General features: G+C 37.0%; 1 protein-coding gene across 1 annotated transcript; it reads left to right on the forward strand.

Moving 5' to 3' along the window:
* The first annotated feature begins 914 nt into the window (after nt 1-914).
* FTSH4 (FTSH protease 4) lies at nt 915-6,032 on the forward strand. Its single transcript, XM_079054816.1, has 7 exons — nt 915-1,179; nt 2,384-2,471; nt 2,558-2,827; nt 2,918-3,163; nt 3,425-3,549; nt 4,306-4,782; nt 4,850-6,032. Exons 1-7 carry the CDS (start codon nt 1,153-1,155, stop codon nt 5,759-5,761), a joined length of 2,145 nt encoding a protein of 714 aa, XP_078910942.1. The 5' UTR covers nt 915-1,152; the 3' UTR covers nt 5,762-6,032.
* Nucleotides 6,033-24,189: the final 18,157 nt, after the last annotated feature.

Consider the following 24,189-nt stretch of genomic DNA (forward strand, 5'->3'; position numbering starts at 1 on the left):
AATTTAAAATTTTGAAAAAAACTGTTATATTTTGAAAAATGAGTTTTTTTTTTTTTTGAAATTATGATTTTTATTGAAATGGTAAAAAATAAATAAATCAGCAACGACTTTCTCGCATTGGTAGAAACTTACCGAGTTTGGCCACATGCCGAGTTGGCGGTGCGGTGTGTACCGAGTCCCGCAACTCCCCATGTAACTAATCTCCATATATATACTAATAAAAGAGTAGTTCTTTTGCCATGTGTCATCGTAATTAATGTCATGTCACTTGTCAATCTATTGATTATCCATTTTAAATTTTAAATTTTAAATTTCTCACTTTAATTACATTAAATTAACTAGGTGGGTTGATTAAAATAAAATAAAATAAAATATTAACATGTAAATAATAAGTGTTTTTTAAAATAAAATTTTAAAATAAGGAATGAAATTTTGAAATAAGAAACATATTAATGACAATTTAGTATAATATTTATTACATTTGATAGTTTACATATATAAGTATAAGTATTATGTGACTTTTTAATTTTAAAAATTGAAAAAAACCATAAATTGACATTTGGATATTATTTATTTAAAAAATATTACAAAAATGACAAGTGTCAAAACTTATTAGAGATTGACATTTGACGAAATTATCTTCATTTATTATAGTAAATAACATTAAAATAAAAAACAAAATAAAATTAATACAGATTATAAGATATGACACGTATTTATTTGAATCAACGATTATAATTTTATATAACTAAAAAAATATCTCTTAATTAATTATTTATTTAAAATAATTAATTAATAATTTTAATTTTTTATTATAAAAATTTAATTAATTTTATAACTTAGTCGCGTTATACAACAGTTAAAAATTAAATGGTGCATACTTAGGGGAGGCTTGCACCAACGCGTGTTTACTATTCAGCAGCTTATGAACCCTTTAACGAACAATTGGATTAGGATTTCCTAAAACAACATAAAAATCCAATCTTTCGTTTACCCTTCAAGACATCTCTTCCCCCCTCCCTCTCTCGTAAACCCACCAATTCCTCGCTGAAAGCGCGCAGCCTTTGAATCAAGCATCTATTTTGAAATTTCTGTTCTAGGAAGAAAGGGCGAGACAAAGATCTGACCTTTGATTTGAAGAGAAGGAGAAAGATGGGCCTAAAACGCCTTCTTACCCAGGTCTATTTTCCTTCATCTTTTTATTTCAACAATTGCTCTGTTTCATCTTTCTTGGTTAGATCATGTCAATTATGCATATGGGTGGGTTATTACACTTTAACGTTCCTTTGAAATCACTTAGGGTTGCATACGAAAAGAAAGAAAACCCTAATCTGAAAGAGCTTTTAGGGTTCTCACAGAACTTCTTCAAGCAGCTTCAACATGGTTACGTAGCTGTAGATTAATGCAATTTGTTGGACATTTGGTTGATTGATATATGTATATGTATTTTCTTATATATTGAAATTTGTAGTGTTTTCTTGATCAATGTTTCTTTAGTCTTCTTGTTACATTCATCAGATTTGATGTACTGAAATTGAAGTGTATTCATGATCATGGTTCTTTTTAGTCTCACTTGCAGTATTATGTTAAGATTCGGTTTTTGTTGGACAACATAGTAGTTGAATTTTTTTATACTTTGCTTAGCCATCAAATGAATACATGCGTGTTCTTACTGTATGATTAGGTAAAATTGGTGAAGAAATGATGTAATAAGTGTTAGGAATTAGGATAGTTTAATTGTAGGTCCTAAATGTTGTAAAAAGACAAAGTATCAATTCTGGGCACACACTTGTCTGTTATTGATTGCAACTTTCTCTATTCTTCTTTTCTTTCATCACTTTTTCTTTTTCTTGTTTGGTTGAGAACTTTTTATATGCTGCAGAACAGGAGATCAGCCTCTAGTTAGTTATGAAGTTTGTGAACATAGCCTCCGATTGTTCTATCACTGAATCAATCATATTCATTGGAGATTACTAATTTATAATTTATTTAAAAAGTTAAAAAACACACCTATAGTATAGAAGATTACTAAACTATTTACAACAGAAATTAGTTAAAAAAATACATCTATCATCCTTACTCATTCGCAAATATACTTTCATGAGTTTTTCACTAATATACTTTGCAAATGGTTTTACTATTGCAGTATTGCTGTAGCTTGTTGATTCTTTAACTAATCTACTTTACAAATGGTTTAATATTGTTATACTAAACGAACATGCTTATAAAGATGATTGAAGAAAGTCAAGTTTTTTTTTAGTATTGTTACCAATTCAATTGAGTTACATTGTCCTTTATTAGCTTTATCATGCAGTGCAAAATCCCTTATCTATACCTTCTTCTTCATTTAATCACCATGTTAGTGTTTATTTATATATAATAGGTCTCAAGGCCACAATCACAAGTGAAGCTTCTGAAAAGCTTGTATACCAGATCATACAATACTTCTCAAACAGTTGTATCTGATGCAGGTATATATATAACCAGTTAAACACTCATAAACCTTCCATATCAGTTGCTTAATCTATGGAATGATTAATTGATTATATATTTGCAGTTTACAAGGTGGCAAGTGGCCAAAGAAGGTTTCAATCAAGCTATGGTGGAGGTTTTGCAAGAAGAATGCGTGAACGTGATGCAGACAACAGAGGAAGTGCTGCATCATTCAGGGAGCTTTATCATCAAAGTGATCCAGAAGCTGTGATAAGACAGTTTGAAAGTCAGCCTTATTTGCACTCAAATCCTTCAGCACTTAAAGAATATGTCAAAGCCCTGGTCAAAGTTGACCGATTGGATGAAAGCGAGTTGCTCAAAACATTACAAAGAGGTAAGTGTCAACATGAACAAATGGAATAAAAAAGTAAAAAACCATGTTACTTGTTATAATTATAATTATATATTTTTTTGTCAATTTTAGGAATGGCAGGGTCTGGGAAAGCAGGATATGATGAAGAAATGATTGGTGGATTTTCAGCTTTGAAAAATGTTGGAAAATCTACAAAAGAAGGTGTGTTGGGAACAGCTGCTGCCCCTATACATATGGTGGCTACTGAAGGAGGACATTTGAAAGAACAGATATGGCGTACAGTTCGTGCTCTGGGCATGACTTTTCTTCTCATGTCTGGTGTTGGAGCACTTATAGAGGATAGAGGAATCACTAAAGGTATTAATTACACTTTTGCCCCTAGTCCTGTATACATTATCAAGCACACTAAGGGTTGTTTCTTTATCTTTTGCCATTGAGTCCTATATGGATAAAGTGTATATGTAAACTCTAACTGCTTCTTTTTTAGACTGAATCAACTATCTGAATCCTAGTAAATGACTATTTTACCCTTGTGTATATAAATGATGATAAATAACAAATTACTGTTTATTTAACAACTGTTATTAATAATGGAGAATATTGGTCATATCCTTCTAGGACTAGGTCTTCATGATGAGGTCCAACCAAGTATGGAATCCAGCACAAAGTTTAGTGATGTGAAAGGTGTAGATGAAGCAAAAGCTGAACTCGAAGAAATTGTTTACTATCTACGTGACCCTAAGGTGAATAAATAAATCCACTTTTATAAATTTAAAAATAGTCCAAGAATATGAAGTAATCTACATTTTTTGTCCTTAAGTATAGCTGGTTTTCGCAGTTGTGGTTCCAAAAAGGATTTTTTTTTTTTTTTTTGCAATTTTGATCCGCATCTGACTTGTAACGTTTTTGGTTCCATTTCCATGTAAAATGATTATTCTTTGTGAGTCAGTTTTGGTCCCTTTTTATAGCTGATTTTTGCAATTTTGGTCCTTAAAGTAGCTGCTTTCTTGGACCAGGGACCAAAAATGTTACAAAACTTCAAATATGGACCAAAATTGGTTTTTGCAATTTCAGTCTTAAAAGAGTTTTTTTTTACAGTTTTGGTCCTCATTTGAGGTTCCTATAATGTTTTTGCTCTTTGCTTCAAGTAAAATGACTATTTTTGGCTCCAAACTATAGTCATTTTCTTGAAACATGGACCAAAATTGGTTTTTGCAATTTTGGTCCCACAAAGGTTTTTCTTACAAACTTGGTCATCGATTGAGGTTCTTGTAACATTTTTGGTCCCCGTTCCAAGTAAAATCACTATTTTTGGTCCTAGAGTATAACTAATTTTTGCAATTTTAGTCCAAAAAGTATAGTCATTTTCTTGGAACATGGATTAAAAACATTACAAATATGCACCAAAGTTTGAACAGAACCTCTTGGGACCAATTTTGCAAAAACCAACTATACTCGGAGGCCAAAAACATAATTTTTGATTGAATTGTGATGTGTAGCGATTCACTCGTCTCGGTGGAAAATTACCAAAAGGTGTTTTACTTGTGGGCCCACCGGGGACCGGAAAAACCATGTTGGCCCGCGCAATCGCCGGAGAAGCAGGTGTCCCGTTTTTCTCATGCAGTGGAAGTGAATTTGAGGAAATGTTTGTTGGTGTTGGAGCAAGAAGAGTTAGGGATCTTTTTGCTGCAGCAAAAAAACGTTCACCTTGTATCATCTTCATAGATGAGATTGATGCCATTGGTGGAAGCAGAAACCCTAAGGATCAACAATACATGAAGATGACTTTGAATCAGTTGCTTGTTGAATTGGATGGATTTAAACAGAATGAAGGGATCATTGTTATTGCTGCAACCAACTTTCCTCAGTCCTTGGATAAGGCTCTGGTCAGACCCGGGAGGTTTGACCGCCGTGTGGTGGTCCCCAATCCCGATGTTGAAGGCAGGCGCCAGATTATGGAGTCTCACATGTCAAAGGTAAAATGACCTTTTTGCCCTTTTTTATTTTTATACAAGTTACTGAAATTAAAATTCATTGCAACAGATCTTAAAGGCGGATGATGTCGATCTAATGGTGGTTGCGAGAGGAACACCGGGATTCTCCGGTGCTGACCTGGCAAACTTGGTGAACGTGGCGGCACTCAAGGCGGCAATGGACGGTGCTAAATCGGTAAGCATGGCGGACCTCGAATTTGCCAAAGACAAAATCATGATGGGCAGTGAACGGAAATCCGCCGTCATCTCCGATGAAGTCCGTAAGCTAACCGCCTACCACGAAGGCGGCCACGCCCTGGTGGCACTCCACACCGACGGGGCCCATCCCGTCCACAAAGCCACCATCGTCCCCCGTGGAATGGCCCTCGGGATGGTGGCTCAGCTGCCGGAAAAAGACGAGACGAGTGTCTCCCGGAAAGAAATGCTCGCCAGGCTGGATGTGTGTATGGGTGGGAGAGTTGCAGAGGAGCTTATCTTTGGAGAAGATGAAGTGACTTCAGGAGCTTCTTCGGACCTTGAACAGGCTACAAGGCTTGCAAGAGAAATGGTGACAAAATATGGAATGAGTAAAGAAGTTGGTGTCGTTGCTCATAATTATGATGATAATGGGAAATCAATGAGCACTGAAACAAGACTTTTGATTGAGAAAGAAGTACGCGGGTTTTTGGAAAAAGCATATAATAATGCCAGAAATATCCTCACTACTTACAGTAAAGAACACCATGCCCTTGCTAACGCCTTGTTGGAACACGAGACTTTATCTGGAAAACAGATTAAAGAACTTTTGGCTCAATTAAATGCCAACGCGCCAGCTCAGCAACAGCAGCAAGTGGCGGCACCTCAGCGGGTGCCGCCTTCGACGCCGAATCCGGCGGCGGCAGCGGCAGCTGCGGCCGCGGCTGCCGCCAGTGCGGCGTCTGCTGCCGCCAAGGCGAAAGGTATTGCTCCGGTGGGATCTTGATGGTAGGTAGAATGGTGTAGGGTTATGTGCATATAATGATGGTGACTTTATTATATACTATACTTTCCTGAAATGAGTTGAATGCTTCTTTCTTTATGGTGATTTTGAACATGAAGAAAAGTAATGGAATATTGGAAGGGGCAGTGAAAATGTTGAAATGTTGAAATGTTTTTTTTAGTATTCTACAAGAGAACTTGTTAACATATTTGTTGTATAACAACCATGATACTTGCTAAGATGCATAAAAAAGAATGAATCATATTTTCTGATATCTTGCAAGTTTGTAAAAAGATTTACCATGGTTAATTTATTAACTGAAAGGTTTGGCGTTATTAACCGTTGTATTGAGTTGTTGAATAACATTTGAAAATATTAAAGAAATTATTGGGAAACGAACCTGTGAAAAGGACAAAGTTAATGATCGACACCATCTAACTAATAATTAGCAAACACCCCACACGGGAATTGATATCCCTTTGTCCCTTTATATCACGTGTTTGCTACTTATTGCTATTTGAAGTTATTATACTCGTTTCTTAAATAATATATTTGGTTAAATAAATTAGCTAAAATTGTGTTTATGTGAAGAAGAGATGTTAAAGCGGTAATTATATCAAATTAATTTTGTTTAATTTTATTAGTTAGTTTGATTGATGTAACTTTCTATTTTATACTTGTATTTTATGATTTTGTTCTAGCATCTTGCTAGTTTGTTCTTTAATGCATCCGCCATTCAAAAAATGCTAATATCATTGTGGAGTATGAAAAATATACTGTGTATTTTGTTTCGATTTAAATCCTACTTTTTAAATAAAAAATCTTTCGACACATGCTTCGGCAATGTTTAGTATCATCGAACGAAATGACAACATTTTATCCTCTTATATCGTAATCTACTTGTCTTCGATATGTTTTATGATTTTGGTAATTTTAATTCTATGTTTTGGAACTGTTTTTCTGATTTTGGAGTGTAAAATGCTTTGTTTCAAAGTTTCTACTCTAAAATAACATAATGTTTGTTTCTCTTGCTGTGGCTAACGAGGTAGCCTTGGTCAATATGTTGCAATGACAAAAAATTCTAAGTAGTTAGTGGACCGAGCTACACTTAGATAATTATTGTTGCTTAGTTGGCTAATCGGGTAGCTTTGGTCAATATGTTGCAATGATCAATAATTCTAAGTATTCGACAGACCGAGCTACGTTTTAGAATAAATTTTGCACTCATTATTTTGCCATTGAACCATTATTGCATTAAGTAAGAAGAAAACCACTTTGCTTCTACATGTATGCATGGATAAGGTTCACGACTACGTGCTTGCTTTGGAATGTTTCCTTAATGTATTGCACGTAAATGAGGTTGTTGCTATCCGAACATACTTTCTTTTTTTTAAAGCTCGTCTGCCTTAGTTACCTCGGTCCTGTCTGTACGCCTTTTCTTTTTTTCCCCATGAAACAATGTAGCTTGGTTTGGTGCTTCCCTTTCCTTTTTTTCCTGCTAACGATATCCCCTTTGGCGCCTTACCCGAATTTCATGCTATAGATGGCCCGCAAACTTTTTGTTGATGGCTTATCCTTTTGTTGGATTCGGATCTTCTCAATTTCGATATTTATCTTGTCCTTCGTTGCTTGTGTAGGGTTTCATCGTACTTTGTTTGTATCCATAATGGGTGACAATATTTCTCTGCTTGTTCGAATGTCCGCTACTCAGTCTTTCTTCTCCTTCAACAGCTTTGGATTATCATGTTTGAAACATCCCAAAACTACCAAGAAAAATTTTCAATTTTAAAATAAATAAAACCATTCCGTAAACTTCACAAGTCCAATAATAAAAAACATGAGTATTTTGTTATCATTAAATATCAGAGTAATACCAAAATCTCATAGTGCAGAAATCATCGATGGATGCAACGCAATCAGACTGACTCCTTTCCCTTGCTACTGAAAGCACCTAAAACATTTAAAACCTAAACCATAAGTACAAAGCTCAGTGAGTTCCCCAAAACACCACATACCATAAATAACCACATACATAACAATACGGGTTATTTCAACCAATGGACCTATTTCATCCCAAGTGATATGTTATGGGCTACATCATAGTCTTATAATCTCCCCTGCAACAACCTATTTCATCCAACGGGCCTATTTTATCCCAAGTGAATGCTACGGGCCTAACCGTAGTCTTAAAACACCCCTGCAGTTACCATGGGCTCTCCCATGGTCTTTCATGCAAACATAATAGAAAGATTCACAAAGACAACAAGCACAATTGACACCTAGTGTCCTACATAGTATATTGAGAAGACTCACCTGGTAATCAAAGTCGAATATACCAAAACTCGTATAGTCTCAAGACTGGTGCTACACACCACATAATGAAACAACCAATGTCAAACCTTAGTCTACCATCTAAAACTAACAAATTGACCAAAAGTCCACTTGGTCAATAGTCAACGGTCAAAGTCAATGGTCAACGGTCACCACAGTATGGCCAACTACTAGCCACGTCGTGGCTGTTCTACGACAAAAAAATCGCGATGAGTCCTGCCACCACATCGTGGCGAGCATGCCACCACGCCATTGGATCTGCACCGAACTTAATGGATTAAGCCATTAATCCATTCAGCCCCATACTCATATGTTCCAGAAAGCTTCCTTACCCTCATAAGAATCATAAAAATCCTTTCTTTATGGACATCCATGTCCAATGCATTTCTTGCACTCAAGTTAGGTCAAAATGAGACGAATGGGGTCAAAACCCCATGCATGATACCATAACTTCATAGAAATTCATGTCTAAATTATATGATCTCATTGGGACCTCAAGGATCAATGAAGTTGCCAACTTTATTGGATCTATCCATTCAAACCAACACAAATATGAATAAATATGCTTCACTAACGTCCCGAAATACTGATAAAAATTGTCTTTTTTAAAATTATCAAATCTATACATCATGTGTCTTAAAACCAATCATAATACAAATGTATCAAAATCATCAAATTAAAATAATCATAAATGTGGAAATTATAAGGGGATGATGCGCAATCAAGTCGCTCCCTTCCCTTTGGAATTGGAAGTACCTAAAAATGTTTAAACCACAAACCATAATCACAAAACTTAGTGAGTTCCCCAAAATACCACATACCATACAAATGGGCCCAGTCTAACATGTAAATGGGCCTAACCCAACGTACATACAATTGGGCCCAACCCAATCATGCAAATGGGCCCAGCCCAATCATGCAAAGAAATGGGCCCAACCTAACATACAAATAAATGAGCAAAACCCAACATACAAATAAATAAGCCCAGAACAACATACACATAAATGGGCTTAGAACAACATACAAATGCAAGAGTCACAAAGATATTTAGCATCCTACATAGCATAGTGAGAAGACTCACCTCTCTCATGGAATCAACTAGAACACAACTTACTGTCATACGAACGACACTACAACACACCTATCGAATCAAACAAGGTCCCAACTTAGTCAAAATTTCAAAGCTAGCCATTTTGATCGTAATAAAACTAGGTCAAGAAGTCAACGATCACGATCAAAGTCAATGTTTAGCATTTCCATCAGCTGACCCTCACGTTGTGACCAGCCCATGGTTACATCGTGGAAAAAAGATTCCACCCGGTCCCAATCTAGTCACGATTCAACTCAATCTCAGCCCCACTCATATCCGATCTAGGCCACTGTCACATCGTGATGGCCATACCTTCACGTCGTGACCAAGACAGTCCAAAACAGTTGGGGAAAGTCTCTTCATCACGTCGTGACTCACGCAAATGGCCACCCATTCAGTGCTAATCCTTGAAACCATGCATTCCAACTTTCTAGAGGGTCTTAAAACCCTAAAATGAACCTAAAAATCGATGCTTATAGACATGCATGTCCAATGCATGTCTAGATCTCAATTTGGGGAAAAATGAAGAAAATGTTGGATTAGGAGTCTAAGCCCATAACTATAAATGATATATACTTGAATTGATAGTAGCACAGTCCTTTTGGGTTGCCCTCAAAACTAGCAACTGGACAGATGATTTTTGAGAAAGAGTTTGAATTTATTATTCGATTAATAAATTGAAATAAATGATTTATTAATATATTATGAAAATAATATATTAATTATAAATAGTAATATTTAATTAATATTTAATCAGAAATTAATTGGAATTAATTTTGTGATTAAAAGAATTAATTAAAAGTGTAGGGACTGAATTGTAATTGCTCAACAGTTAAGCAAGAGGCAACCTAGAACCATCCATAAGGTGGGGACGACTTCTTGGAGCCTAAGGGTTTCTAGAATAATCCGTGGTGGATAAACAGGAAAGTGGATAACTGCCCGATTTAAGATAATCTTGGATTAAGACTTATCTAGGGTTTCTTGACTGCACTATATAAAGGGGTTAAACCCTATGGATTTCGGCCACTTATTCTTGGAGAACTCCAACCAAAATTTTGAGCTCCTCATCTACTTCTCAATCATCTTCCATTGCTAGTGTTGGGTGTGAAACATTAGAGGCGTGCCATTTGTGACGCTTGCTCTCGAGGCTCCAACAACACAAGGAATTTGGATTTCTATTACTATATAGTGATCAAGGTATGATTATACTAACCCTAATTGTGAATTTCGAAATATATAGTAGCATGTTAGGGTTTTCTATTTGTTGTTCAAGTTGTATGTTCAATTACCGAAAACATAGATCAAATTATTTAGGGTTGCATGCACACATATGATTGTTTGTTTTGCTCAAAACCCATCAGTGGTATCAGAGCATAAGTTTAGTTTTCTATTGAATCGATACAATGGTAAACTTGATAAAGGAGGAGAGAACAGAATCGTCATTCTGTTAATCAAACACGTCGTGGTGTTCTTCCTACACGACGTGTTGGACTACGAAATTCGACCCAACACGGCGTGTTGAGCTGTCAGATCTGAAATTTTCTGCCTTATCTGCATAATCTGCTTTTATATGATAATTACTTGCTATTCTTATCCTCCAAATCTGATTTTGGTGTATCTATGATGATAAATTAAAAGCCTACAAGTTAGGAGATAAATATCTGGCTTAAGTAATTAATTTTGTTGATTAATATGATTATTTTAAGTGTATAAATAAATCTAGATATTAATTGAATTAAATAATTAATGTCAAATAGTTATTGGTATATTGAAAAGTTTAAAAGACATCCTTATGGATCTTATTATTAATTTAATTAATTTATTAATTAAAAGATAATTAATAAATCCATAAATGCTTTAGATTTAATTAAATTAAAAGATTAAACCCTTCAATTTTAAAATGTTTTAAAATATACCTTATACTATATATATTATTAAAAGTTTAATATATATTATATGTATAAGAAAATTCAGTCGAACCGCTAGTACGCCTCATTCACGAAGTCATACTATAAGGAGAGTTTAAGGAAGCGGCCTATAAAATGACCGCCATTGGGTATCCATTCTTAGCCACCGCTCTCTTGTATGGTGGAGGGCCGTTAGCCAAACAGGTTCGATAGGATAATTAACTCTCATTAATAAGTATAATGCGATATAAAGTAACTAAACTATGTTCTAAAATCCCACTCTTAGTTACTTTAGGAAAAATGTGATTTTGTATGCTAATCCATGAAATTGCACATTACACTTTATGAGTCATTAGTAGAGCGTGTGTAACGCCCGGTTCCTGGTAGGTATTTTAAAGAACAATTCTCATTTTTGCAAAGGGACTCGACGAATTGGAGGCCCCAAACTCGTTGAGTAGAAATGGGAATAAGTTTGGACGCGGGTTGAGAAACCTACTCGACGAGTTGGGGAGGACCAACTCGACGAGTTGGAGCTGGAAGATGAAACCCTAATTTCGGGGTTTTGTACCCCATTTAAGCATCTTATTCTCCACTTGTTGGCCTCATTTGCTGCCTCCATCGTCATAAACCCTAGCTAAGAAACCCTAATCCACCCTTGAGTGTTTTGGAGCCATTATTGTGTGTTCTTGGTGATTTTGAAGCTTGAGAAGGAAGGAGAAACTTGAGGATTCAAAAAAAAGTCAATAGATCCAGAGTTCAAGCCACATTTCAGACTCATTTGAGGTATAAAGCTTATACCTTGGCTTTCTATCACTAAGATCCTAATTTAGGATAGTATGTTGTCACTTTTGGGCCATTTTGAAGTCATTGCCGGGATTTGAGTGTATTATGGAGTTGTGACTTCAGATCTAGGCACATATGAGCTCATGAAGCTCAAAGTTGCCAGGTTTATTAGCACATGGCCTTGCTCCATGCCCTAGATCTCCTTTTTAGCTTGGTTCTTGGTGTTTCTAGCTCATAACACCATGTATGGACGTCAAGTTAGCAACTTTACATGTTATGCTAGCCCTAGGGAACCCAATCTATGATTTAGAAGCATTGGAATCGATTGGAATCGATTGAATGAGTGAAGACTAAGAGGAACTCGATGGGTTTCTCATGCAACTCGGTGAGTTGGATCGTGATTCCCTACTTTTCTGACTCCGTAGCAAACCCAGTGAGTCTAGGAGATGACTCAGTGAGTGGTTTAGGTTCTCCAAGTTTTGAAGACTGAGGAACTTGTCGAGTTCAAGGAAGAACTCGACGGGTTGTTTCGGTTTGTCCTGACTCAGTTTGAAGGAGAACTCGACGAGTCCAAGGAGGAACTCGGCGAGTTGTGAGTAAAATGTCCCGACCCGGTTTGAAGGGGAACTCGACGAGTTCATGAAAGAACTCGAAGAGTAGGATCGAAATTTCTGGAGTTTCATGGATCAGGAACTCGACGAGTTGATGGACCAACTCGGCGAGTTGAGGCATCCAGAATGTTGAATTTGACGTTGACTTTGACCAAGGTTGAACCTTAGAGGGCTATGAAGTTCGGAATGGATGCTAGAGAGTAGCCCCATGTAAGGGTGGAAAATTGGGCCAATAGTGGGCTCTTATGGATTTTAGAGTTTTGGAGTTGATTGGTTTTGGACTTGGGCCTTAGCTAAGTATCTTGTGGGCCAGGGGTAAAATGGTTATTTTACCCAAGTAAGGATTATGGACCATGGTTTGGAACCCAATTGCTAATTGGGTGATGTTTTGGTATTGATAGCCCAGGGAGTTGCCAGGACAACAGCTAAGGATTTCCTGCAATGGACTTCAGCAGTGTGAGGTGAGTTACCTTCCAGTAGAAGCGGGTCTACGACCACAATGCCAGCCCACTAGTAGGAGTTGTTTGTCAGATAATTGTCTTTGTGATAATTATCTGGGTTTGCCACTATCTGTTATGTTTTATGTGCTAGCCTAGTATGATGTCATGTGATAGTAGTAGTTAGGGGAATAGTCCCCGTATTCGGTCAAAAGGATCCAAGGGGTAGGTCGGGCACCCCAGTATGCCTGACAATATGTTTATGTTATTTTATTATGTAGTAGTGGTAGGGGTGAAATAGTCCCTATAACCGGTTAAGATAAACCGGAGGGGTAGGTCGGACACCCTGGTATGTATGACAGGGGTAGGTTAGGCACCCCGGTATGCCTTGCAGAGGTAGGTTGTGAAGGGTTTTGAGCATTCTAACACTCCTATGGTGTATATGCAACCCTATAAACCTTGGATCTATGTTTTCTCTATTATACATGCAAATATTCAATATTCCAAGGTTTCATCCTAACTAGCATAATATGAAGTATATACAACACAAGAATCTAGTAGAATGACATACCTTTTGATGGAGCTTGTGGTCTTGAACCTTTAAGAGCTTAGTGCCCCAAGTGTTGCACCTCAAATGGTTCACACAACACCAAGAACCCTTGGAATAACTTGAGAATAAGGATACTAGCACCAAAATCGGTTTTGCCCTCTTGTGTACACACACTAGTCCCATTTCATGAACTAGGGACCTCTTTATATAGTCTGGAGGATTAGGGTTACATTCATGTAAACCCTAATAGCCATGACCTTTCATTTCCATAGGATCCATGGGTTAAACACTCCATGGACTATCCATGAAAGCTTAGCCCAACCTAAATGAACTTTGCCCATCCTATATATATAAGAGTCCATATTTAATTAGTTCCTTTTTGATCACTAAATTAATTCTAAATTAATTCTTGATCAATATTCAATACTAATTAAATAATATGATTCCATATTAATATATTAGAACCTATAATATATTAATATAAATCATAAGTATCCTTTTTCTCATTTTGTCTATCCAATTGTTCCGATGCCATGCAACCCAAATGGACCATGACTAATCGGGTCAAGTACATACCAATTATAGTTATGGACTTAGACACTAATCCAACAGTCTCCCACTTGGATAAGTCTAAAACTATTATTGCGTATGACTCCAAAACCCGACTTGCAATCATAGCTCTTAAAGCCGCTGTCGAACTCTGACCTAGTCAATAACTTGTCCATTAGATAAGGGATCATATATATTCCTCCATTCTAGATATCATATGGACTGAGACATGGATTATAATCATTCTCTCTGTCCATTTGTTGTTTCCCGATTTCCGATTTATGACGACTGACTAATTGAACAAATCAAATCAGTCCAGGCTTGGCCAAGCACTTAGGGGTGTCATCACTAAATCATCGAGGGGCCCACATATATCGCTTTTATCCCTCCAAGGGTAAAAGGAATGGATAAACTTCGACTCATATGCTTGTTCTACTACTTGTTGAATCATACACAAAGGCACGTTTTATAACATCGAGTTACCAATACGTTTTCGTACAATCAATGTATAACCAACTCATAGTCAACAATTCATATCTCTAGGTTTGAAGAATATAAGATATTATCGTCTCATGATCACTCGTGATAAAATCCATGAAGTGAGTCAAATGAGCGTGGGTTTAATCAAATACTCGAATTTCATTCCAGGAGCACTCATGAATGTTGTAGCAACTCTTGCTATGTCCAATATCTTAGACATCTACAAACCCAATTCATGACAATCTTGCCTTAATACCTACTTCCAACGTATTATCGACTGTGGATGGTTTGAATAACTTAGTCATTCAGAAAGAATGGCCTAGTTATTCTGGAAGTCAAAACATGCAAAGTGAAACACAAGAGTAATCGAATCCAATATGGTCTCAGAACTTATGAATATAAATATAACACCTTTTATTTATCACCATATTGATTACACATTATTCATTGCATAATGTTTCAAATAATCAACTTAATACTTGAATCTGAAACAATAGTCATGCCATGCTCCAAACATGCACACTATGTTTGTCCAGACAATAGTTACGCCATACACCAAGTATGCACACTATGTTTGTCTATGATCCTTACTTTTGTGGAATAGATCAATTGAACATAATTCCAATGATTCTCATTTCACAATCCCAAATCCTTATCGTAAATGTAAGAATTCCAAATTCCTGCCATTTTACCGAAATCTGTTAAATTCTAAACTTATATGCACTGATCCTCTTGTAATGATTATGCACAAAGTCACAAAGACTTGTCAACAGACATTACAGAGTATTCCAATGTAGGTCAATTCCATGAAACAAAGTCTCATATTCAAAGTACATTCCTTTGAACATACTTCTTGCATTAAGTTTTCCAATCTTACACAGATTGAATAACTTCCACCTATGGAGACATTTCCACATTCCCATTTTGACTATCACTTCTGAACAAGAGCTGCCTCTTTTCAGAATATGTCAATATGGCCCTTTCCAAAAATCTACAACATACTTCCAACTGTCCATGAGCAACCAATCTTTTGTAACACCTCAGATTGTCCTCAACAATTGCTTAATCACTTTAGTCATATCCAGTTCTAGTACTTTTTCCCTCTTAATGCCCTAGGCATTTTGAAAAATTTAGAACAGATGCATATTATAGCACATGCAATCGATCCTATATCCGAAGCATATGGGACACGATTCATGATGTCTCACATAAACACATGATACTAGACCAGTATTTTGCTATAATATTTCTATTTCTATTTGCCATGTTCTCATAATTCAGATTATGAAAAGGGATGCCGTAATCATAATCAAATTTTTTAGAACACAAATAATGTTCCCATATAAAGAATTTCCTTATGTTGAACCATTCCAACATAACATTCATATATATATATATACTTGACTAAATTTGATTAAAATCTCACAATCTAAGCTTTTAGATTTGAAATGAAGTATAATTTCCTCTCCCTTAATTATAGCAAAACAACTTTTCAAACCCTGCAAAGTACATTTTGCAAATTGAAACTTTTGTTTTCTATAATTAACACTGAAGATAATAATCATGCTCCCACTTACATGATGATTATTAGCATAACACTTATGCTCCCACTAGCTTTGAAATGTACTCAAAAATCAGCTGGACTTCTAGAAATCAATACTTTATTGACTTTCTTACCAAAGTTCAGATTTCTGATACGAGATGCTTTGATAAAACTTTATCAAAATCATACACATTTCCTTAGATAGCTCACATGTGTGTCTAAACAATCTTAGAACTATGAAAAGGGATGTCGTAATCATAGTCTCAATTGTTTAGACCTTTGTCATTTCTCACAAGTCCATGTTAGTGTGTCGGTTAACCACACACACTCCACTAACGACTTTGAGAATGCAAATATCACAATTGCTATCTACTTAAAATCTCCTTAGTGAAAACGTTTCCTCACCATCATTTTCATGAATCGGAGAGAAACCTTGTGACACTTAGATTTTATGGAGTATGTGTTCCTATCCATGTGAATTTGTCAAAATCATAATCACAAGACAAGGTTAGTGACAAATCCAAACTCATATGGACTAAACTTGTGCAATCTTAACTTCTTGCCACCTGGCAGCACAAGGACCTGCCATTGCTTCCTAGTAGTTATGCTAACAACTGTGAACTTGTAGAAATCAGATGCATATCCAACTTTAACTGGAATGGGCACATAAATAAGAATATGTCAACATGATAGGTTACAAACCTCAAGTCGTGTGCTAGTGATAACCAACAGGTTTTATTTTTGATTAGTTCTTGAAACTTTTCCAAGATCTTTAAGACTCCCACTGACCTCTTGACATATAAGATTCTCTTGCCAAGAACCATTCCTTGACAAACAAATATTCAAGAGATAGTGCGGATTCTTTATCAAGACAAACATTTTCACACAATTGGCCTTAGTTGGTCTTTGTTTTATCCAAAACATCACAACTTACCAATTTCAAATGTACAAGATAAGAAATCATTTTACTCTTACATTTGACAAGTGTTATAAACCTTCTTTAAGATGTGTCACTCAAGTTACAATCTTGGAGTATGACTCTAAGAATTGTTCTGGAACGAAGTATGACTCATCTTCTTGATTTAACCACTTCAACAATTCATGACTCCTCTTCTTAGCCATAAGAATGCACTAAGATGTCCTTAGAGGATGAATTGTGATATGGTTTCATAATCATTAAGATGATCATAAAACATGATACTGAAGTACTATCCCATCTTTTCAGATTGGAGAAACTTTTATCTTTCTGCCTAATTTGATTCTTCTCATTCGTTTTGCCATACATTGAAACTTTTCCAATGCTTCAGAATTACACTTAAACTTGTGAGTATAACCATATTTACTAAACTTTATTAAATCATGACAAATAGTCTTATCGTTCTCTGTGGTGGACCTGACCAGTGCACACTCAAGTGTACCCGATCCCCTAATCCTTCTCTTGACTCACTTATACATGTGATCAAGGAATTAGTCATAATTTCCCAAAGATGAAAATTCTCATTCCTCATACAACACAAGTTGCATGATTCCAAGTTTCTATCCAACTGAAACTTGGGTGATGAGAATCTTTCCTTATTTGGTAAATTATGACACTACCACAAACGAAAGAATCAAATCCATTTTCCCATATTGCTATCAATGGAATCATATAAACAACAATTTTTCACAAATGCCATTGTAAGGAGATATAGTAAAATAAAACAAAATTTTATTTATTTATAAAATGCGGAAAAACTTCTTCCTTACAATGCAACTTGAAATGAAAACTATGCTATTACATATTTCCTAGCAATCTATCATAACTCCTAAGCAACAACTCAAAATCCGATCTTCAAATCATGCGATTGAAATCCATCTTCGCGATCAGATTCATCATACTCTTCCTTTAAGTTTCCTTCCCTTTGGTTGATCCTGCCATACATCAAAATGTAATCTAGTCACATCATGTATTAAGAATCAACAATTATAAACTTAACATAGTTAGATAATGGACTTACCTGAAGCAGAGTCAAACGTTTTGATTCTTCCTTCTATCAGATCGTTCAGGTAGTTAGGGCAGCTTCGCTTCCAATGTCCCTTCTCTTGACAGTAAAGACATACAGACTCTTTGGGAATGGTACATAGGACTGTCACTGATTTAGTCTTTCTCTTTACCATTTAGTCAACCGGGTTGACCATGGTCAATCCCTTTCCATTGGGAAGAGAAAACTTTTCCGGACTTCTAGTGTTACCTTGAGAGGCAGACCTTCCAATCAAATTTGCTTGACCATCGCGTCAAATCATTGCTGATTTAGCAACAACAAGCAAATAAGAAAGGTCTATTAGGGTCATGTCGTGATCTGTCATATAGTAGTCTTTAATGAACTCACTATATGACTCAGGAAGTGACTGAAGAACCCAGTCAATAGCCAACTTCCTTGGGACATCGACACCCAACACTCTCAGCCTGTCGATGTGTGACTTCATTCCTAAGACATGAGTGCACACATGTCTTCCATCTTTATGTTTCATTGCAAGCAGGGCTTGAGTGATCTTGAACTTTTCAAGTCTTCGAGCTTGTGGGTCAGGGAGAATAATTGGAGGAGGTGGAGGAAGAGAAGTATGATTTCCATGATCCAATCGCGGGACATCATCTTCATTAGGAAAGCTTTTTCCAAGAGATTTGGGAAGATCATAATTGTCTGAACCAAACATCTACAATGGGAGAAATTCAAGTTAGTTGATTTAAGTCCTTAATATAACACCCAATATGAAATATTAAGGCTAGGACCCAACACAATATTTTATAACTTGGAAGAGGGATGCCGTAATCCAAGCTACAAAATATTTGAAGGTAGGTGAATGACGATTCACCAATTTCCACCATGAAAAACGAAATGGGAATTAGGTTTTAATTGGCTTTGAAACTCCTAGATCTTTTGAGATTCATTGAACTTTTCAATGGGATGTTTAAATCTCGATTGTGCCCTCTCAAGTTTGTGACTGGGATGCCGAGGATCACAAACAAGGTGTGAATAACCATGCAAATATACTTGGTACTCTTAATTTTTATCACCTAATCGATGTGCCGGTTAACCACACACGCTCCACCGATCTATGATAAACCTTAATCCAACCTTTGCCAACCTTGTTGAATCCAAGTTAGTGTGCCGATTAACCACACACGCTCCACTAACGACTTAAGCAAGGTGCAAAGTGTAATTTCATGGGTTAGCACCAAATTCACATTTTCCTAAGTAACTAAGATTGGGAATTTACAAGTGTTTAGTTACTTAGTATTTATCATTATACTTTTAATGAAGGGAGAATTATAGTCTTGTCCTACCCGTTCGGCTAACGACCCTCCACCAGTCAAGGAAGCGGTGGGTGAGAGTGGACACCCATTAAACTGCCATTTTATAGGCAGTAACCTTATACCTTCCTTATAGACCGGCTTCGTGAATGAGGCCTACTAACGGTAAGACTGACTTTGTTCTTATACATATATATATATATATATATATATATATATATATATATATATATAACTATTAACTATTAATATTATAATAGTATAAGGGTTGAATTTTAACTTTTAAAATTCTAAGGGTTTGACTTGGAATTAAAGTATCCATGAGGGGAAACTTTACAAATTCCAAAACTTGAGGGCAAGTTTTGAACTATTCAAAGCTCTTCAATTCCATAACTTATGAGTTTAAATTAGTTTTAATGAAAAAATCTTCAAGTTCCATAACTTGAGGACAAGTTATGGAAGACTTTAAAGCATTTAAAAAAAATGAGACTCTTCATTTTATAACTGATGGAAATATTATGAGTTTTAAAAATCATAAATGTGACTTTTCATATAACTTGAGGACAAGTTACAAAAACACATATTATGAACAACTTTTAGATCAATTTGGATTGAAAACACATTATCACATAACTTTTCTATTAATCTAAATCAACTCATAAGAACAAGATAATTCAAATCAAACAATTTTCATGAAATTAGCCTAACCATTAAACTAATACAAAACATGAATCTATTGACAATTATCTTTGAAATTGGATTAGCATGAACATTACCACATCAAAAACAGGTTTACAAGTTCAAAAACAGCTTAGGTAATGTTCCTAGTCCAATTCCAGCCAAAAAACTCGAATATACGCTGTTAGGGGGTCCAACTCGTCGAGTGCATGAACCAACTCGACGAGTTGGATGAATTTGCACATGGACTCGTCGAGTCCCCTGTCCAGACAGCAAAAATTCATTTTTTCCAGCTTTTTTCAGCAAATTGCATCAAGTATAATTGAAAACTAGCCTAGGCTCTGATACCACTGAAGGGTTTTGAGCATTCTAACACTCCTATGGTGTACATGCAACCCTATAAACCTTGGATCTATGTTTTCTCTATTATACATGCAAATATTCAATATTCCAAGGTTTCATCCTAACTAGCATAATATGAAGTATATACAATACAAGAATCTAGTAGAATGACATACCTTTTGATGGAGCTTGTGGTCTTGAACCTTTAAGAGCTTAGTGCCCCAAGTGTTGCACCTCAAATGGTTCACACAACACCAAGAACCCTTGGAATAACTTGAGAATAAGGATACTAGCACCAAAATCGGTTTTGCCCTCTTGTGTACACACACTAGTCCCATTTCATGAACTAGGGACCTCTTTATATAGTCTGGAGGATTAGGGTTACATTCATGTAAACCCTAATAGCCATGACCTTTCATTTCCATAGGATCCATGGGTTAAACACTCCATGGACTATCCATGAAAGCTTAGCCCAACCTAAATGAACTTGGCCCATCCTATATATATAAGAGTCCATATTTAATTAGTTCCTTTTTGATCACTAAATTAATTCTAAATTAATTCTTGATCAATACTAATTAAATAATACGATTCCATATTAATATATTAGAACCTATAATATATTAATATAAATCATAAGTATCATTTTTCTCATTTTGTCTATCCAATTGTTCCGATGCCATGCAACCCAAATGGACCATGCCAAATCAGGTCAAGTACATACCAAAATTATAGTTATGGACTTAGACACTAATCCAACAGGTTGAGCACCCCCGTATGCTCAGTAGGGTAGGTCGGGCACCCATATATGCCTGGAAGTATGCTTATAGTATGGTATGTGGATGATGGGGAAACTCACTAAGCTTTGTGCTTACGGTTTTCAGTTTTGGTTTCAGGTACTTTGTTATCAAAGGAAAGGAGCCGACTCGATTGCAACACATCACACTATGTTTTCCGCACATGAGATCTTTGGGATTACACTCTGATATTGTTTTATGATAACATGTTTTGATTATTGACACTTTGGTTTTGACATGGGATGTTTTTATACTGTTGGTTTTATGAATTATTAAACTAAAAACAAATTTTTGGTCTTAAATTTTGGGATGTTACAAATTGGTATCAGAGCCTTGGTTTGAGGGATTCAGACACACTCTCGGGTGTATCTGGACTCAAACTGAGGACTTGGTATGAAAATTTTCAAAAGAAAAATCATTTATAAAAAAAAGAATTTTGAAAAGAATTTGAAAAGAGAAAAAGAACTTTGAAAAGAACAAGGTGTGTGATGCGTGCAATCGACCGAGATCAAGTAAGTTTTCCCCAAGATACCCATACCTGTTATGATATGTTATGTTATGATATGAATTGAGAATATGTGAACTGCATGCTAGATTAGGGCCAAGGATCTAGGAAGGATGCCTTATATGCCTATTGTATGTGCTTGTAGACGTGCATGCTAGTATTGACCAGTCAGTGATAGGATGGCCTGTTTAGGTTATGCCTGATTGCACGAGTCATAGAATCTCATGCCAATATAGATTCCTGATAAGGGGATGGAATGGTTTGATTGGAGTATGTTGGTTAGATTTTTCCATTGTCTGAATGCTGCTTGCTTTGTGCTTTGTGGGACTCCTAGTTATGTGAGTTAGCTACTAAGTGAATATGCTAATCACATGGGACACAAGCCAGATAATCTCAGAGTGATGGACTTGACCCTATTGAACAGCTCTCGTTTGAGTCTAACCGTTCTAGGGATGAGTCTTTTACTCGAAGGATTATCCGATCTCTGTTGCATGTGGCTATATTTATAAGGTAGCTAGTTGATATTGCTAGGAATATTTCAGCAGCTGAGGGCTGGGTGGGTTCGGGAACCTAGGAAAGCCTAGGATATGTATCAGTGGGTTAGTAGTGAGGTTTAGTGAGACTTGGGTGCATCGGTTTGAGGAAGTAACTTGGAGTATTCGGGAGGATTGCTGAGGAAAGTATGGATATGTGTGGAAGGTAGTATTGGGCCCGTATTACTGAAGGCATAGGATCCATTCTCGAATCGGTGAGAGTCTTGGAGAATCTGAGAAACTTCAGGGAGAAGAATCTTTGAGTATGTCTGACCATAGGTTTTGTGGTTTTCAGTTTGGAGGTGAGCACTCAGGGAGATGGTTCTGGTTCAGGATTAGGTCTCGGCTCAGGTGGTGAGCCAGTCAGGGGAAGGACTGCCAAGATTTTGAGTTCGCGTTGGATTGAGGAGATGGAAGGTGTTTTCCGCACGAGTCCCTACCCCATAGGAACCAAGGTTTGGTTCACTTTGGATCTCCTGTATAGGGCGGCAAGGTGCTGATGGGAATTGATTTCACGATCTATTGCGCTTTCTAAGTTGGTGACTATGTCTTGGGAGGAGTTTGCGACCCGGTTCGGGGCAGAGGATGTTCTAGCTGTTGCAGTTCAGCCGCCGGAAAGTGAGCTAGTGAGCGTGACAAGGTGTTAGACACTGAAGGATATGACTTCTAGAGTCTGAGGATGCGAGATCGATTTGGGGCACATTGGGAAGAGACCCAAGACTTCTGATCATTGGGTGAAAGGCCAGCAGGGCCGGAGTCAGTGCAGCACATGCGGGTAAGTACATATGAGAGTTTGTCGCTACAAGGGTTTAGGCTGCTACAAATGTGGCGGGGTTGGTCATGTCAGCAGTGCTTGTTCTCAGGGGGGCAAGCCCATTCTGCTTTCACTACAATCGGGTGGGCCACAAGAAGGCCAACTGCCCGACGACGAGGGGAGGATCAGTGGGCGCACCTGCCCCTGACACTTTGAGGATCACTGACGGACGAGAGGGTAGGGCAGGAGCCCCGGCAGAGAGGAGTCGGACTTTGCAATGACATGCAGGAGAGATCAGGATTACAGCAGGCGACGTTGCGAGTATGTACCTTTTGCTCTTATCAGTTCTATCCGTATTTTGTGTTTGTTTTCTTGCATCGGGTTTGAGCAAGTGTATCTATGGGGTCAGCTCTCTGCTTATGTTTGGTTTATATTTTCAAGAAATGTCATATGCCAATTGCATACCGTGAATTATTGAGTAGTTAGTAAAAGGTCGTTCCCTTTTGCTGCATCGGGATGTTCAGTGTTCACTCGGTTCGTAGTAGAGATCGGTCAGGCGTATTATGTGGAAGGCCTGTGGATAGCTTCATCAAGCTAGTCCACCTGTATCGACGGGACATAGTGGTTCTATCGTTGTTCGGGTATGGTCGACAATTGCCTATGGAAGAACTTTGGAGTTCAAGGCACTACTGTTGCTAGGAAATGACTGGTAGCATGAAGATGGTGGTGTCAGTTGCGGGTGTTCGATGCATGGGTGTTCGGTCATTGGATGTTCAATAGAATTTCATTTCTCGCATGGGTTGTGTTCAGTTAGAGTTCAGTGGTGATGCGAGAGTGGAAGTGAGAACGAGGATTCGTCAGCCAGGGTGAAGATTAAGGCCTCCAGTTGTCAGCATGGGAGGTGGATTGAGATGTCAGACTGGACCAAATTTCAAGAGTACTCTTCAATATTTCAGAGGATGGGCGACCTTAGGGTTTGACTGGTAATTGATCGTTAGCATCGGTAAGCACAGATTGTCAACAGTGGATTATTAAGAAGCAAGAAGGATTGGGAATCCTTCAATTCTCACGTGCTGTGAAGACTTAGTCGAATCTAAGTGGGGGAGAATCGATCAGGTATCCAGGAGCATAAATAGGTGTGAAACTAGGATGAGTTTCGCATCCCCGCTAGGGAGAAAGACGGTCGAGTGGCCGTCTAGGTTGAGGATTGTGAGTTGGGAGTTCGGAACACGTTCCAACATTTGGTTCA

The sequence above is a fragment of the Lactuca virosa genome, chromosome 6 (genome assembly GCF_052849685.1).
Source record: "Lactuca virosa cultivar CGN04683 chromosome 6, Lactuca_virosa_CGN04683_v6, whole genome shotgun sequence".
NCBI classification, from domain to species: Eukaryota; Viridiplantae; Streptophyta; class Magnoliopsida; order Asterales; family Asteraceae; genus Lactuca; species Lactuca virosa.